General features: G+C 40.0%; 1 protein-coding gene across 2 annotated transcripts in view; it reads left to right on the top strand.

Annotated features, from left to right (window-relative positions):
- The window catches only part of nnt (nicotinamide nucleotide transhydrogenase), a 68234-nt gene that overhangs the window by 26946 nt on the left and 23379 nt on the right, over positions 1–17909 (top strand). For both annotated transcript variants that reach the window (XM_029691937.1, XM_029691936.1), the window contains exons 11-15: positions 5068–5178; positions 11088–11233; positions 11593–11788; positions 15591–15824; positions 16934–17094. In XM_029691937.1, the coding sequence (XP_029547797.1) occupies positions 5068–5178; positions 11088–11233; positions 11593–11788; positions 15591–15824; positions 16934–17094 (848 nt within the window). The remainder of the gene's footprint in view (positions 1–5067; positions 5179–11087; positions 11234–11592; positions 11789–15590; positions 15825–16933; positions 17095–17909) is intronic.

Genomic DNA, 17909 nt, shown 5'->3' with positions numbered 1-17909 from the left:
CATAGAGGTGTTCACGATAATTAGATGCTGGTATGGTATGTATTACTGCAATTTTATTGTGATTTGATGTTCCAAAGATATTGCTCACAATGTCTGCCAGTGTTGTATTGCTCTAAACCGGTCAATGAGAACTCGTCATTTCTTCCCGATACCTGCGGAGTAAAAAAATCATACAGTTATTATCAGCTTCCATTCAATCAGTGCATAAAACCGCTGCGCCAGGCCAAGTATATACACTCCTTTCATGAAACATCTTATCGTCTATTGAAACTTGGGCCTCCTACTTTACTCGTAACATTACTATTGCATTTCCTTGATTCCCTGGTAGGGAAGAGTGGGGTAATTGTTTGAAAGTTGCATGCTCACTATTAGTAAGGGGAGACCGGGAGGAATTGTAACAGTCTTTATTATAGACATGTTTTGTGCAGTGGCGAACTGTGGCTATTGGACCTAGGCCTTCAGTGGGGAAAACAATTTGTCCAACACGTTGTAGCAAACAGAAACATAGCATCACTTAATGCCCCCAACTGAATCAAACTGCCCTGAGGCTGATTCGAGCTTCAGGCTGCCACTCACACAGAGAGAACACCCACACAGATAATGCTGCCAACAACCACAATCGTACTGCTTACGCAACTTCTGGTAGCCTAACGCCCTCACTATCACCAACAGTGACACGTCAAAGGATGCTGAAAGGACAGTGACCTTAATACCAGCGCTCTCAATGTAGGAGAGTGCACTTTTAGTGAGACACATAGGGCTGCTAGAAAGACATCAGTCACACACAGCATGACGTTAAAGGATAAGCAGTCATTCACTCAGACATAAAAGGCCAGTAGGTCCCAATCGTAAGAATATAAAAACACAACCATTAGGCTAAGCATTTCCCAATCAAAATGTTCAACTGTTACTTCCCCTTGCAAAAAAAATATTCATGTTCAGCACATAATGTAACCGGTGATCTAAAGTTTAAATGCAACAATGTTTCACACACAAGTTATTTTCAAAGAGATGGCTAACAACAGCAATCAAGCTGCAATAAACACAGTTTTCATCATCAGATGATGATCATTTGAAACTGCAAACTAGTCGAAAACAAAAGCTAGCTAGACCGTGAGAGAACTACTGCTCACTATTGTGCAGTGACCTGTTCGCCTTGGAGAAGGCAGAAGGTTTTTGTAAAAACGGTCCCACCCATTACAAGTCAAAATGGGATTGGTTGATTCCGCTGTCACTCTAAAATTTGGTCCAAATACAGTTCAATGGCAGATGGCCTAGCCAATGGCTGATTTAGCTAGCTAGATTTATCTCCCCAGAGACAAACAAATCCTGATTTGGATCTTTTTTTCTCCAGTGTTAACCCTTTCCAACAAAAACTGAAGGGATTAAAGCAGAACATCGTTGAAAATATTATTGTATTATTTTATAAATCCTTAGCTCTTCTCTGAAGGGCTAGAAGGCCCTCGTTGTTCCCCACGGTGTTTGGGTAAGTAACAACTTGTAAAGTGGCTCTATTTGCCCTCGGCATGTGTTTTTTTCACCATTCTGAATGTCTAAAGAATCCATATGTTCTGAAATATGAACACAGAAATACTGGACATTTTGTACTCTTTTTATGGTGGTGACTTGACAAAATTACAATCATGGTCTTGAATTGGACTCGCAATTTTCTGGTCTTGACTCTGTCTCGGACTCCTTGTCCCTCTCGGTCTTGACTCTGACTCGATTCGCTCCGGTCTTGAATCGGTTTTGCTTTAGGTGGTCTCGAACACAACGCTGATGTCTGCTGCAGAGAGACGAGAGAGCATGAGAACTAGTTTTGATAAGTCAGGGAAATGAAAGTGCTGAAAACATGTTGGCTAACTATTTTAAAAAGGAGAACAAGCTATACGATGAAAAATACCAGAGTTTTGGCACAGCCGACTACCGTTAGGTAAGCTACCTACATTAGGGATGAGAAAAAGGAGTCAAATACGCTATATCGTCAAAAGAATATTGCAATATGTAGCTATGAGTTTTTTTCCTCCCATCACTACTACACATACTGGTCACCCTGGTCAGTCTCTATCCTCACACATTCTCTCTTTTGGGTGTGTTCCCCACATATTTGGCATTACCTAAACAATACTTTTTAATTTGGGTCAAGCAAAGAAGTGGAAACTTTGAAGCCATTGGAATTCTTATTGTTGTGCCAAATGTAAAAAAGTTTTAAGAGCCCGAGACGTTAGTAAAGCATAATGGAATTTGGAATTTCGTATTCTCATAAGGGAGAGAGAAGTGGGTGTCACTCCATCTAGAGCATTGGGTTACTTTTGATAGGGAACCTTTGGTTTTGCCCAATGGCAGTTATGGCGCAATCCTCCAGTCTCTTGACAGGCTCTTTAATCTACCTGAAACTATTGACTCACTATTGGCCAAAGTCTGTCCTTTCTGAAGTCTGCTCTAGGTGAGATGTGATGCGCCTCCCATGGGACCTCATCTCTATTGTGTGTGGGTTTATGTGATCAATATAGATATCACTGGCTGACTATCTAAGAGCTGTCTTTATAAGTCAGCAGGAGGTAGGTGGTATTGGTGTCTATTTGGTCAGGTAGCCTATGTCTGATCTCAATGGCCTGATTATGACGCCCCTTCCAAATGTAACCTCATATTGAGGGTGGAGTAAATCACCCTCTTTTTCAAGGGAGGGAAACTTCAGGTGGGTATCTATCTGATGGCATAAAGGTTTCAAAGTTCACCTTGTGGGCGACGTGTCTAGGATAGTGTGAATGAACAGCATGTCTCGCTTTTTGAGTGTGTGAATAGAATTTTCTAACCTAATTGCCTGCTGTATGTATTTCCTGTGACAATGAGGTAGTGTGCAGTGCACCTTTTAATTCAACCCCTGGTCTGTCTGTGTGACTAATTGTTGCTGTGGAGTTCCAAAAGGGACAGTCAGGAAAATCTCACCCAGTCATTCAGAAACACAAACGCATGACTGTGAGCCTATTGGCTCGGTCTGACGAGCCTGTGGGCTCGGTCTGACGAGCCTGTTGTTGTGGTGTTCACAACAGTACAGCAGGCAGCATTTGTAAGTCAATATAGGGCTGATAGTTATCAGGATTCCCTCTGTGCTCTGACAATTTCCACATTAAGCTGTACAGCTGTGATCTAATGTGTGAAACATACCTGTCTTCACAGCACTTCAAATGTAATTAAGCAGTTTTTGTCTGACAAGGCAATTGGGTACATACAGTTGAAGTCGGAAGTTTACATACACTTAGGTTGGAGTCATTAAAACTCGTTTTTCAACCACGCCACAAATTTCTTGTTAACAATCTATAGTTTTGGCAAGTCGATTAGGACATCTACTTTTGTGCATGACACAAGTAATTTTTCCAACAATTGTTTACAGACAGATTTCACTTATAATTCACTGTATCACAATTCCAGTGGGTCAGAAGTTTACATACACTAAGTTGGCTGTACCTTTAAACCGCTTTGAAAATTCCAGCAAATGATGTCATGGCTTTAGAAGCTTCTGATAGGCTAATTGACATAATTTGAGTCAATTGGAGGTGTACCTGTGGATGTATTTCAAGGCCTACCTTCAAACTCAGTGCCTCTTTGCTTGACATCATGAGAAAATAAAACATTTCAGCCAAGACTTATGAATTTTTTTTTTGTAGACCTCCACAAGTCTGGTTCATCCTTGGGCGCAATTGCCAAACACCTGAAGGTACCACGTTCATCTGTACAAACAATAGTATGCAAGTATAAACACCATGTGACCATGCAGCCGTCCTACCGCTCAGGAAGGAGACGCGTTCTGTCTCCTAGAGATGAGCGTACTTTAGTACGAAAAGTGCAAATCAATCCCAGAACAACAGCAAAGGACCTTGTGAAGAGGCTAGAGGAAACGGGTACAAAAGTATCTATATCCACAGTAAAACGAGTCCTATATTGGTATAACCTGAAAGGCCGCTCAGCAAGGAAGAAGTCACTGCTCCAAAACCGACATAAAAAAGCCAGACTACAATTTGCAACTGCACATGGGGACAAAGATCATACTTTTTGGAGAAATGTCCTCTGGTCTGATGAAACAAAAATAGAACTGTTTGGCCATAATGACCAATGTTATCTTTGGAGGGAAAAGGGGGAGGCTTGCAAGCCGAAGAACACCATCCCAACTGTGAAGCACGGGGGTGGCAGCATCATGTTGTGGGGGTGCTTTACTGCAGGAGGGACTGGTGCACTTCACAAAGTAAATGACATCATGAGAAAGGAAAATTATGTGGATATATTGAAGCAACATCTCAAGACATCAGTCAGGAAGTTAAAGCTTGGTCGCAAATGGGTTTTCCAAATGGACAATGACCCCAAGCATACTTCCAAAGTTCTGGCAAAATGGTTTTAGGACAACAAATTCAAGGTATTGGAGTGGCCATCACAAAGCCCTGACCTCAATCCTATAGAAAGTTTGTTGGCAGAACTGAAAAAGCGTGTGCGAGCAAGGAGGCCTACAAACCTGACTCAGTTACACCAGCTCTGTCAGGAGGAATGGGCCAAAATTCACCCCACTTATTGTGGGAAGCTTGTGGAAAGGTACCTGAAACGTTTGACCCAAGTTAAACAATTTAAAGGCAATGCTACCGAACACTCAATTAGTATATGTAAACTTCTGACTCACTGGGAATGTGATGAAGGAAATAAAAGCTGAAATACATCATTCTACTATTATTCTGACATTTCACATTCTTAGAATAAAGTGGTGATCCTTACTGACCTAAGACGGGGGAATTGTTACTAGAATTCAATGTAAGGAATTGTGAAAAACTGAGTTTAAATGTATTTGTCTAAGGTGTAAACTGTAAGCAATAATTATGTTTTGTAATGTAATTTTGTCATCAGTTCAACACGTGTGGGTCTAAGGCTGTTTACACAGATATCCCAATTCTGATCTTTTCCCACAAAATTGGTGTTTTGAACAATAAGATACATTTTTTTGCCAATAATTGTGCAAAAGATCAGAATGGAATGGGTTGTTGTGATCTAACAGTGTTTTTATTTATTTATTTATTTATTTAGGTCTGACAGCTGTGGGCGGTCTGTCTCTCATGGGGGGTGGCTACGCCCCCTCTTCCTCTGCCGAGACTCTGGCTGTGGCGGCTGCCTTCATCTCCTCAGTCAACATCGCTGGTGAGTGACTCTTTGGACTAAACCAGACAGTAACTGTGAAAACAGTGAATGGAGCAGACAAACTGAGCTTAAATTACCTCGACATTGTACCCCCTTCGACCCCATATATAAGATCTTCGAATACGTAATAGACAAGGATATCAGACCCTTTAGGGACATTTTATTTCACTTGACTATCTATTAATAAAACTGGTAGAGCATCGTGGCAGGTGAAGTAAGGCTATTGCTCCACTGTGCCCTCTTCCTAACCTGTGACCTTTTTTAATTGGTCCATGGTTCAGGTGAGAGCAGACGTTCCCTGACTCACTTCAGGTGGAAAATAAGGAATTCCACACCTGAACTGGAAATTACGGAGTTATCTTCAAAAGAGCACCGGCCATGCTATAAACCAGGCTTAGTTTGGCTCTGCTGAGAACAAATGAGTGAATGTCACTAACGGTAGTTTCAGAAAAGTCTTTGGTGCGTGATTCTAGACAGCCACTAAGGCAAAAGCTGCAGAGGTCCATAGGTCTGTGTGTGCGAGGGCCCTCTGATAGGTCAGATTACTTAGCAGGGTCAAAGGTCATGGCAGGGATTTAAAGCCCTGTTACTGGGGCATTATGGCAGATTTTTGCCATTTGCTGTAATAACCAGTTATTATGACTCTCAGATCTCTTTTATGCATGTGTTCCAGCGTGTTTGAAGTCCACCTCTTTTATTTATTTGTGTGTGTATGTGTGTGTATATATATATATATGAGGTCGGCCGATTATGATTTTTCAACGCCGATACCGATTATTGGAGGACCAAAAAAGCCGATACCGATTTAATGGGCCGAATTGTATTTTTATTTTTTTAAATTATTTATATATATATATATATATATATATATATATATATATATATATATATATATATATATATATATATATATATATATATATATATATATATATATATATATATATATATATATATATATATATATATATATATATATATATATATATATATATATATTTTTTTTTATTATTTTATGTTTTACATTTTTTGTTGTTGTAATAATGACAATTACAACAATACTCAATGAACACTTATTTTAGCTTAATATAATACATCAATAAAATCAATTTAGCCTCAAATAAATAATGAAACATGTTCAATTTGGTTTAAATAACGCAAAAACAAAGTGTTGGAGAAGAAAGTAAAAGTGCAATATGTGCCATGTAAGAAAGCTAACGTTTAAGTTCCTTGCTCAGAACATGAGAACATATGATAGCTGGTGGTTCCTTTTAACATGAGTCTTCAATATTCCCAGGTAAGAAGTTTTAGGTTATAGGAATTATAGGACTATTTCTCTCTATACGATTTGTATTTCATATGCCTTTGACTATTGGATGTTCTTATAGGCACTTTAGTATTGCCAGTGTAACAGTATAGCTTCCGTCCCTCTCCTCGCTCCTACCTGGGCTCGAACCAGGAACACCGACAACAGCCACCCTCGAAGCAGCGTTACCCATGTAGAACAAGGGGAAAAACTACCCCAAGTCTCAGAGCAAGTGACATTTGAAATTAGCGCGCACCCGGCTAACTAGCTAGCCATTTCACATCGGTTACACCAGCCTAATCTCGGGAGTTGATAGGCTTCAAGTCATAAACAGCGCAATGCATTGCGAAGAGCTGCTGGCAAACGCACGAAAGTGCTGTTTGAATTAACGCTTACGAGCCTGCTGCTGCCTACCATCGCTCAGTCAGACTGCTCTATCAAATCATAGACTTAATTATAACATAACAACACACAGAAATACGAGCCTTAGGTCATTAATATGGTCGAATCCCGAAACTATCATCTCGAAAACAAAACGTTTTTCCTGTCAGTGAAATACGGAACCGTTCCGTATTTTATCTAACGGGTGGCATCCTTAAGTCTAAATATTCCTGTTACATTGCACAACCTTCAATGTTATGTCATAATTACGTAAAATTCTGGCAATTTGGTTCGCAACGAGCCAGGCTGCCCAAACTGTTGCATATACCCTGACACTGCGTGCAATGAACGCAAAATGACACAATTTCACCTGGTTAATATTGCCTGCTAACCTGGATTTCTTTTAGCTAATATGCAGGTTTAAAAATATATACTACTGTGTATCGATTTTAAGAAAGGCATTGATGTTTATGGTTAGGTACAGTCATGCAACGATTGTGCTTTTTTCGCAAATACGCTTTTGTTAAATCATCCCCCGTTTGGCAAAGTCGGCTGTTTTTGTTAGGAAGAAATAGTCTTCACAGTTCGCAACGAGCCAGGCGGCCCAAACTGCTGCATGTACCCTGACTCTGTTTGCAAGAGAAGTGACACATTTTCCATAGTTAAAAGAAATTCATGTTAGCAGGCAATATTAACTAAATATGCAGGTTTAAAAATATATAGTTGTGTATTGATTTTAAGAAAGGCATTGATGTTTATGGTTGGAGCAACGTGTACCTAAGCGATTATATGCAACGCAGGACAGGCTAAATAAACACCGTTCCTAGGCCGTCATTGAAAATAAGAATGTGTTCTTAACTGACTTGCCTAGTTAAATAAATAAAAATAAAAAAACGGCCAAATCGGCATCCAAAAATACAGATTTCCGGTTGTTATGAAAACTTGAAATCGGCCCTAATTAATCGGCCATTCCGATTAATCGGTCGACCTTTAATGTATGTGTATATGTACATAAATATATGTTTGTGTATATATATTTGTGTGTATATGTATATATGTATGTGTGTGTATGTATATATATATATATATATATATATGTGTGTATATAGATTTATGTATAAATATATACATAAATATATACACATACATGCATATATACACTGCTCCAAAAAATTTAAGGGAACACGAAAATAACAAATCCTAGATATGAATGAAATAATCTTATTAAATACTTTTTTCTTTACATAGTTGAATGTGCTGACAACAGAATCACACAAAAATAATCAATGGAATTCCAATTTATCAACCCATGGAGGTCTGGATTTGGAGTCACACTCAAAATTAAAGTGGAAAACCACACTACAGGCTGATCCAACTTTGATGTAATGTCCTTAAAACAAGTCAAAATGAGGCTCAGTAGTGTGTGTGGCCTCCACGTGCCTGTATGACCTCCCTACAACGCCTGGGCATGCTCCTAATGAGGTGGCGGATGGTCTCCTGAGGGATCTCCTCCCAGACCTGGACTAAAGCATCCGCCAACTTCTGGACACTCTGTGGTGCATGGAGCGAGACATGATGTCCCAGATGATGTCCCAGATGTGCTCAATTTGTGTGTGTGTGTGTGTGTGTGTGTGTGTGTGTGTGTGTGTGTGTGTGTGTGTGTGTGTGTGTGTGTGTATATTCATTCATTCATTCTGTTTGGGCGGATCATATAATATATATATATATATATATATATATATATATATATATGTGTATATATTTATGTATACGTATTTATTTATATGTATACGTATTTATATATAAATATATGTGTATATATATATTTGTGTGTATGTATATTTGTGTATATGTATATTTGTGTATATGTATATATTTATACATAAATCTATATAAACATACACTTAAAAATATACATAAATATACACATATATTTCTGTGTATATATATATTTATGTATACGTATTTATTTATTTATATATTTGTGTATATATATATTTGTGTATATGTATATATTCATACATAAATCTATATAAACATACACATAAAAATATACACAAATATACATTTGTGTATTTATTTATGTATACGTATTTATTTATATGTATACGTATTTATATATACAAATACATGTGTATATATATTTGTGTATATGTATATTTGTATATATGTATATATTTATACATAAATCTATATAAACATACACTAAAAAATACATAAATATACACATATATATTTATGTGTATATATATTTATGTATACGTATTTATATATACATATATATAAAAATATATATAAAAATATACATAAATATATACACATTTACATATGTGTGTGTATATATATATTTGTGTGTATGTATATATTTATACATAAATCTATATATATATTTATGTATACGTATTTATATATACGTATATATGTGTATATGTGTGTGTACATGTATGTATATATGTGTGTATATAAATATATATGTGTGTGTATATGTATGTATTTATTTTTGTTTTATTTAAAGAGCAGATGTTTAATTTCATTTTAAAGGTCCAGTTGGTTTCCATTCCACACGCAACATTTCTTAGTGGTGTACCGCGCCACCCATAAACCTTAACTAACATCAAAACTGACATTCCACCGTCTGTTTTCCTACAAGTTTTCTATTGTCAATGAATATACAAAAAAATGACCCTCCAATATTCGTTTCCATAAACTAGCTCTGAAATTTATAGACTACCTGCTCCTTATATGACAGGGGTCGAGGAATAGTTTTTTTCTTCCTCTGGCTCAAGCCAGAGTCTTTTGTATTTCCATGTGTTTTTATAGTGGGAGCATGGAAAAATCCTGCGCGTGCTTTTCTTAAATAGCTGCCCTTTTCATTCTTGAATCTGAATGTATTGACTCTGAGTCTCAGTCTGAATTTTTGTATTTTTATTATTCGTGTGTTTAAGTGATTGAGGGCTGGGCTAAAATTAGCCCGTACAGTTGAAGTGGACAGATGTTAGCCAGTGGATAACCTGTCTGGGTGTAGTGGGGTTGAAGAGAACTCGGAGGAACGTAACGTGATCCGCCCCAACAGAAGGAAGTTTTCCGTCTGGTCGTTTATATCGGGAGAGATTCCACCAAGAAAACCCCTGACTACTACATTAACCTTTTGTGTGCAGTTTTAATGAGTTACTCAAATAAGAGTGAATAAATAATATTTGAAATATTACGGTCTTCACCCTGTTATGCCTGAAGCATTCAAGTCAAATTTTATTTGTCACGTGCTTCGTAAACAACAGGTGTCGACTAACAGTGAAATGCTTACTTACGTGCCTTTCCCAAAAATACAGAGAAAGAAAATGGAGAAATAATAGAAAAGTATAACACGTAGTAGTAAATGCACAATGAGTACCGATAATTTGGTTATATACACAGGTTATTGTGCAGGGGTACGAGGTATTTAAGGTAGATATGTATGTTCACTGAGTGGACAAAACATTATGAACACCTCTTTCCATGAGACTGACCAGGTGAAAGCTATGATCCCTTATTGATGTCTCTTGTTAAATCCACTTCAATCAATGTAGATGAAGGGGAGGAGACAAGTTAAATAAGTATTTTCAAGCCTTGAGACAATTGATTGATGGATTGTGTGTGTGCCAGAGGGTGAATGGGCAAGACAAAATATTTAAGTACCTTTTGAATGGGGTATGGTAGTGGGTTCCAGGTTCACCGGTTTGAATTAGTCAAGAACTGCAACGCTGCTGGGTTTTTCACACAACGGGGGGGGGGGTGCAACTGAACATTAGGAAGGTGTTCTTAATATTTTGTACACTCTGTATAGTTAGGAATATAATAAACTAAAGCAGCAGCGTATGTAATGAGTCAATAAAAAGGGTCAATGCAGATTGTCCAGGTAGCTATTTGGTTAACTATTTAACTAACCATTTAGAAGTCTTATGGCTTGGGGTAGAGCTGTTCAGGGTCCTGCTTGTTCTAGACTTGGTGCATCGGTGCCGTGCGGTAACAGAGAGAACAGTCTATGACTTGGGTGGCTGGAGTCTTTGACCATTTTTAAGGCCTTCCTCTGACACTGCGTGGTATAGAGGTCCTGGATGGCAGGTCATACCCACTACCCTCTGTAATTCCTTGTGGTCAGATGCCAAGCAGTTGCAAAGAGCGCATGTGCAGAATGTTGTCTACCAGGTTGAGTTTGACGGGGTTTGTTCTCTTTCTCTCTCAGGTGGTTTCCTGGTCACCAAGAAGATGTTGGACATGTTCAAGCGTCCCACTGACCCTCCAGAATACAACTACCTCTACTTACTGCCCACCGGGGTGTTCGTTGGGGGTTATGGAGTTGCCATGCAGGCTGGCTACAACATTGAACAGGTGAGCATCACCCAACCCTCAAACCAGTGGCGGGGTTAGTAGTTGTGTTCATTAGGTTGTTAAAGCTGCAATATGTAACTTTCTGGGTGACCTGACCAAATAAACATAGAAATGTGTGTTATAGATCTGTCATTTTCATTGAAAGCAAGTCTAAGAAGCAGTATATCTGTTCTTTGTGCGCTATTTCTAAGCTTCCGGTTCTTACATTTCTGCATAGTACACCTTTAAGTAGGCAGAAAACTTGAGTGAAACAGGCATGCATTACCTAAACTCGTCCGATTTAGAATTGCAAAATACTTGTTGCCATAGTATAGTGTGCCCTCCTGAACATGCAGCTGTGTTTATCCCCTTCTCTGTAGATGATGTACCTGGGCTCTGGTATGTGCTGTGTGGGAGCCCTGGCTGGTCTGTCTAACCAGTCCACTGCCCGTCTGGGTAATGCCCTGGGTATGATGGGGGTGGCGGGGGGCATCGCTGCCACCCTGGGCTTCCTGAAGCCCACCCCGGAACTCCTGGCACAGATGAGTGCCGCCATGGCCGTGGGTGGCACCGCTGGTAAGTGTGTGGCAGTAAATGAAATTTGTCTGCCATTTGTATGTTTGAGTGTTCTGTCTGAACATATTGTCTAACAGCAGGTGGCAGTCTAGTCCTCATGTGGTGGTCTGCTTCAAACTGCTGTACTACTGTGGTGCCAAGGTAATGGTCACCATTATGTCTGAATCACCAGTATTACCCAGCAGACCTCTGGAGCTCTGCGTCCATCTTCATGGTACATTTTTCCGGGAATCAAGCTGGAACCTAGACAAAACCATCGATTCAGACCCTAGCCCTGTTCCAGATGCTCCTGTTAACCCCACCCATGTCTGCAGGGCTTCAAGAAGAACGAACACACACACACACACACACACACACACACACACACGGAGGTGCACTCACAAACAAGGAATTTCCCCCAAACAACCCTCATCAGCAACACCTGTGCCTCAGGACGACCCATTTCCCAGCAATCCTTTAGTGTGTGTTGGCTCATGTGTCTGCATGTGTTCAGGGTTTCCTTTAGCCGATAAATAAAATTGTTGCCGGCCAAATTGTCCGGGAGAAGAAAAATGCATTGCAAAATAATGCTTTTTATTCATTGATGGAAATACCAGTCGATTTTCTCCAACTTCAAAGGCAAATATGCTTCATAGGATAATAAATCCTCAAGATGCTTAGTGTCGGGTGTTTCTATTTTTACTCCTCATAAAGGACAGCTAAGTGTACCCCGACTGGGCAAAGATTGAGTTGATTATCCACGTTTCTAATGTGCCCGCTGAGAGGGGATTCTTTCTCTAAAACAGAGTAAAGATGACCTCCAGATCGCACCTTATTGAGGACAACGTAATGAGGCTGATGCGCATCGCAAGCTGATCCAGGGAGTTGGACAGTTTTGACTTAAATTTGAGCAGGCCAAGGTCTGCCGCAAATGCAAGTAAATTACCGTAAATTCCGGACTATAAACCACAACTTTTTTCCCAGGCTTTGAACTTCACAGCTTAAACAATGACGCGGCTAATATATGGATTTTTCCCGCTTTCAATTTTTTTTAAAAGCACATTCTGTGACGTGCTCAGTTTTTTGGCGGCATGAAGCTTTCATTAGATCAATGAAATTGCCGAACGGGTTACGGTCAAACAACTTTTTTGTTTACTGTTTAGATTAAATCGAGTGCTCTCAAACTTCCCATCATTCTGATTACGGTAGTCATTTTGTCACCCTCATCATGGCAAAACACGGAGAAATGCATTTGATGCAGCTTTCGAGTTGAAGGCGATTGATCTGGCTGTTGGAAAATGCAATAGAGCTGCTGCACGGGAGCTTGGTCTTAATGAGTCGATGATAAGACGTTGGAAACAGCAGCGTGAGGAATTGACTCAGTGCAAAAAGACAACTAAAGCTTACTGCTAATTTTTTATTTTTTGTTACAAGCCGTGTTTCGTTAAAGCCTGTGTAAAGTTCATTTGTTTCAATGTACCGGTAGGCACCTGCGGCTTATAGACATGTGCGGCTTATTTATGATCAAAATATATATATATTTTTTAAATGTAGGCTTATATTCAGGTGCGCTTGATAGTCCGGAAATTACGGTAGAGGCAAATTATTGTGTTCATCAGGACCGGTCCTAGCAATTTGCTGCTGCCTGAGGCAAGATAAACATAAGCCGCCCCTGTGTCAAATATAGTATAAAGATTTGTAATGGATTGATAGAGTAGAGTAATGATGTGTATCTTGCAGTGGTGATTTTAGCATGTAAATCTTAGTCGGGCAAACTCAACAATTGTGGGGGTTTTTAACACTAAACAATACATTAATTGCACTATAACTGTGACAAATTGTGCCCACAAACTGTTAAGGCCTACATAAAGCTGTCCCAACAGCAAAGCTTTCTTTTCAGCACCATGGATTTGATCCTTACCACTGCTACACCTGGCTATCAGCAGCCTTGTCTGGCAGCGAAACACTTCATTCTGCCTCATTTATTGCCTTTTTAAAAAAACATAGCTGATACGGCTGACTTGCTTAAACAAATATGGTTTCTACTGACAATTGAGATGTACCTGTACGGGGAGGGGGGGGGAAACAAGGTCGAATCATATCGTCAGTGATCTTCAGGTCGGAGCTCTAGAAAGAGGCCAGAGTTCCCAACTTGGAATTCCGAGTTGGATGACCGTTCAAAACGTGTTTTCCCAGTCGGCTAGTTTTTTCCCGGTTTCCCAGTTGTCTTGATTGCTAGCTAAGATTTTGAAAGTATGATGTTGGCATGATCAGTCCATTCATAGCTACGGTGTACATAGAATGTGATTTGGCGTCATTTTATCTGTGGCCAATGACCTTGAGCCGCCTTGGATGGGCACTTCTAATGTAAAAAAAACCCTGCATTTTCAAGGTCTCCCTGTAGATTTTACAGTGATGTAGTGTTCCCATGAGTGACAACACTGAGCCAATCATGGCGCAACTAGAGAACATTACCAACCCCTACACTTCGTATTTTCTGCTGGCTTGCCCCACCACCACAGAAAGCAATGAGCTAGGCTGAAACACCTGCATGGACCTGCCTTAGAAAGCAACAAAGAGACCGTGTTTGTGTGCGGCTTTATTAACGCAACAATTTTTTATTTTTTTTACATTGTTTGAAAACTGATATGTGACAGGTATAAATGCCAAAATAACAGACAAAAAATATATTTGTATTTATTTATTTATTTTAGCTAAACAGGGGGGGCTCAAAACAGGTCAGGCTCTGACCCACCAGCCCTGAATGACGGGTCGCCACTGGTATCATGCGCAATTGTTTCATATCAGTTGAGCTTATTCAGTTGTGCTTGGAAATGAAACATTGTTGCCAACTATTCAAATCGGAAAGGTACAATGTTGTAATCACTAGGCATCCAGCTGCCTATTAGTAGGAAACGGTTATCAATAAGCCACGTAAATCAGACATAACATGAGCCACGACCCCACGATAGTTCAAATTGCTATAAAAATAAACATTACATTTATTAATATCAAGTAGAACTGTAAAAAGAATGAGATATAATTTGGGCTTTGGAAACGTGCTTTCATAAATGCATGGTGTGGGCCTCGTTGCACAGGAGCATTGTAAAATAAGCTTTCGCTCAATGAACCAGCCTTAACTAATTTTGTTTATTTACATATCGAATTTGATTGTCCAACATCAGTTTTATAATTTCTTAATTTTGTGGTTGCGAAGTGTCCCCTTCCACTGCTGTGATTTTGATCGCAGCAGGAATGGGGAGTGGAGCGAGCCGGCCCAGTCATGACTAGAAGGGATCCAGCTTTTGTCAAATTAATGTCAAAAGTAAAAACATTTAGCATTTTAGTTAACCCTAACCCTTTTCTTAACCTAATTCTCCTAACCTGCTACGTTAATTCTCCTAACCTGCTGAGTAAGTTCTCCTAACCTGTTACGAAAAGTCAAATCTGACAAAAGTTGGATTCCTTCTGTCCAAAGCGGGATCCCTTCTATATTCCTTTTTATAATTTATTTCAGGGATGAAGACGCAATGGGCAATGTTGTGCTTTTCAATAAAACCTGCCGTGTTGGTATAAGAACATTGTTCTACTTTATTTTATTACAACTTTACAGGCTAATTTCTATTCTTAAGATGAATTACAATAATCTATATGTGATTTTGAGCACCGTGGTTGGACCGCCCTAATGTGTTACGCACCCAATGATTATGGATGTCCGGTAAATTCAAATTATTGCCGGTCACATTGTCCACTGCCAAATGTTCCTAGTGGAAACCCTGCTGCGTGTGTGTGTTGACTGGCTGTCATCCTCTCTGCCCCCCAGGGTTGGGTATTGCTAGGAAGATCCAGATCACCGACCTCCCCCAGCTGGTAGCTGCCTTCCACAGCCTGGTGGGTCTGGCTGCAGTACTCACCTGCGTGGCAGAGTATATGATCGAATACCCTCACTTTGCTACCGACCCGTCTGCCAACCTCACCAAGATCATCGCCTACCTGGGCACCTTCATCGGAGGTGTCACATTTAGTGGATCCCTGGTAGCTTATGGGAAACTGCAAGGTAAGGGTGATTTGGGAAGATGCATTACATTTTAAGTTCTATGCTATTGAGGTGGTGGAAGCGGGATGGTGTTTTTGTTGGGAGCTGCTAGTGAAAAAGGGTAGGAATTTAGGCAGTCCTAGGCCAAGCACGCCATGAGTTAAGGTTCCAATTTTACCTAAGTTTCCTGTCAGCAAATGAGGCAGTTAAAATCATACTTATATTTCTCATACATATTCAACATCATGGTTCATTGGTTTGATTCATTTGTCCATAATGTTGTTATTATTCATATATTTTACACACAGACATTTTACTGAAGTTTTAGGAATTTGTTGCTCTTGGGCACCACATCTTATCCCAGGCAGCTGGGGTTTGATCCAGTACTACTAGTAGTAGACCAATAGTGGTCTGGGTCCATCTGGTTGATACCTGAGGGCCTGTAACCCACTCTGCATCACCCCCTCAGTCCCCTGGCCCAGTTGTGCCACCCAGGCCCTCTTGCTCAAAGCTAGGCCAGGCGGAACCTCTCTGTTTGGCACTAATTAGCCCCTCCACCCCCAGTCATTTTCCACTTGTTCCCGAAAGCTGGAACACATTATCCCAGGGAGCGTTCCCACTCCACAGTCTCATTGGAACCTGGAAAACCTGCTCTGATAAAAGATTAAAAGTGGCCATTTCATGCTATACTTTTTTCTTTCTTTCTGGGGGTGGACTTTTGAAAGGCATTCAAAACAAAACAAGAAGTAAATTAAACATTAAAATGTGGCCTGTATCACAGATGGCGGAATCCAGGTGCAAGCTTTGTTAATTTGATTGTCAACATGCATTCAGTTTCAAATTAGCGTGAAACCGCCTCAGCTCCATACACATTTTAGTCTCTGAAATCAAAATCTATTTCAAAACGGTAACTTTATTTCTCTGCTATATTTGCACCTGCTTGCCCAGGGTTGAATCAGATCAGGGATAAAAAAAGCAACTCCCTTTTTAGTCCATACAGTATGTGTCTTGTGGTTGGGGGCTGAATACTCGTAAACAAAGTACATAATAAATTAGATGCACAGCACATAGTGAAATCCTGACATGCATTTAGCTCAATATCTCCATGCCTACTGTGTTCCTCTCTCCAGGTGTGCTGAGCTCCACCCCCCTCCATCTTCCCGGGCGCCATGCTATGAATGCTGGGCTAATGGCCTCCAGTGTGGGCCTGATGATCCCTTACATGCTGGACCCCAGCTACACCACAGGCATCACCTGCCTGGGCTCTGTGTCCGCACTCTCTGCCGTCATGGTATAACCTACATGCCGTCTCTTCCCTAAACATAGAAATAGAACGACTGGAATGGACATCCCCCATTCAAATCAATGGTTGAAGTCATGATGGTGCAGTGAAATTGTTGTGGTCTGAGGGCATTTCCTGTTCTACTAATTCTATATCTATGGCCCAGCTAATATCCACCAACCTGGATTAAACAGTGCTAAACAAAGGCCTTTAAACTGAACCTTTATAAATAGGATGGAAGTCTTACCTATTTGTGCCATTGGGATCCTGTGCTTTAGCCCATTTTAAGGTAGGCTTAGGTTCATTCAGCTATCCTTCAATAAAACGTGCTCTCCTCTCGATCCTGCTCAACTGTTGGCCCTGAAGGAGAGTCTTCATTGGAAGCATTACAAATAGGATCAAGCCATAATATGATGATAGATGGAAGGTTAACTAAGATGATTAGGTTTTGAAGCAGCGCTGCGAGAAGGGGGTTCTGGTTAAAATTGTTGTGAATGTTGGCTGCTCAGTCCTCCATGTGGTTTGTCAGTGACAAGGACATTTTGACGTTGGATAAATCAGTGGATATTCATTTTTACGTATAAAATATCGCATCACTCTGATATTAAGGTATAGCTAAACAATCACCTGTGCCTGAGCGTGAATGTCTTTAAAAGGAAATCTGATACTGTTCAAGTCTGTTTTTTTGATGGAGTGGATCATTACATAATGTTAGGTAGCTGGCTCTGGTTATAACTGTTCCCTGAGGTCGGTATCGTGGAGAGTAACACTAGGATGATATCATAGAGAGCCCTTGAAATGAAAACTCCTTGTTTTGACAAATT

Source organism: Salmo trutta, chromosome 15 (assembly GCF_901001165.1).
Source record: "Salmo trutta chromosome 15, fSalTru1.1, whole genome shotgun sequence".
NCBI classification, from domain to species: domain Eukaryota; kingdom Metazoa; phylum Chordata; class Actinopteri; order Salmoniformes; family Salmonidae; genus Salmo; species Salmo trutta.
The sequence above is the reverse complement of the archived record's forward strand: the minus strand, read 5'-3'. Positions and strand labels throughout refer to the sequence as shown.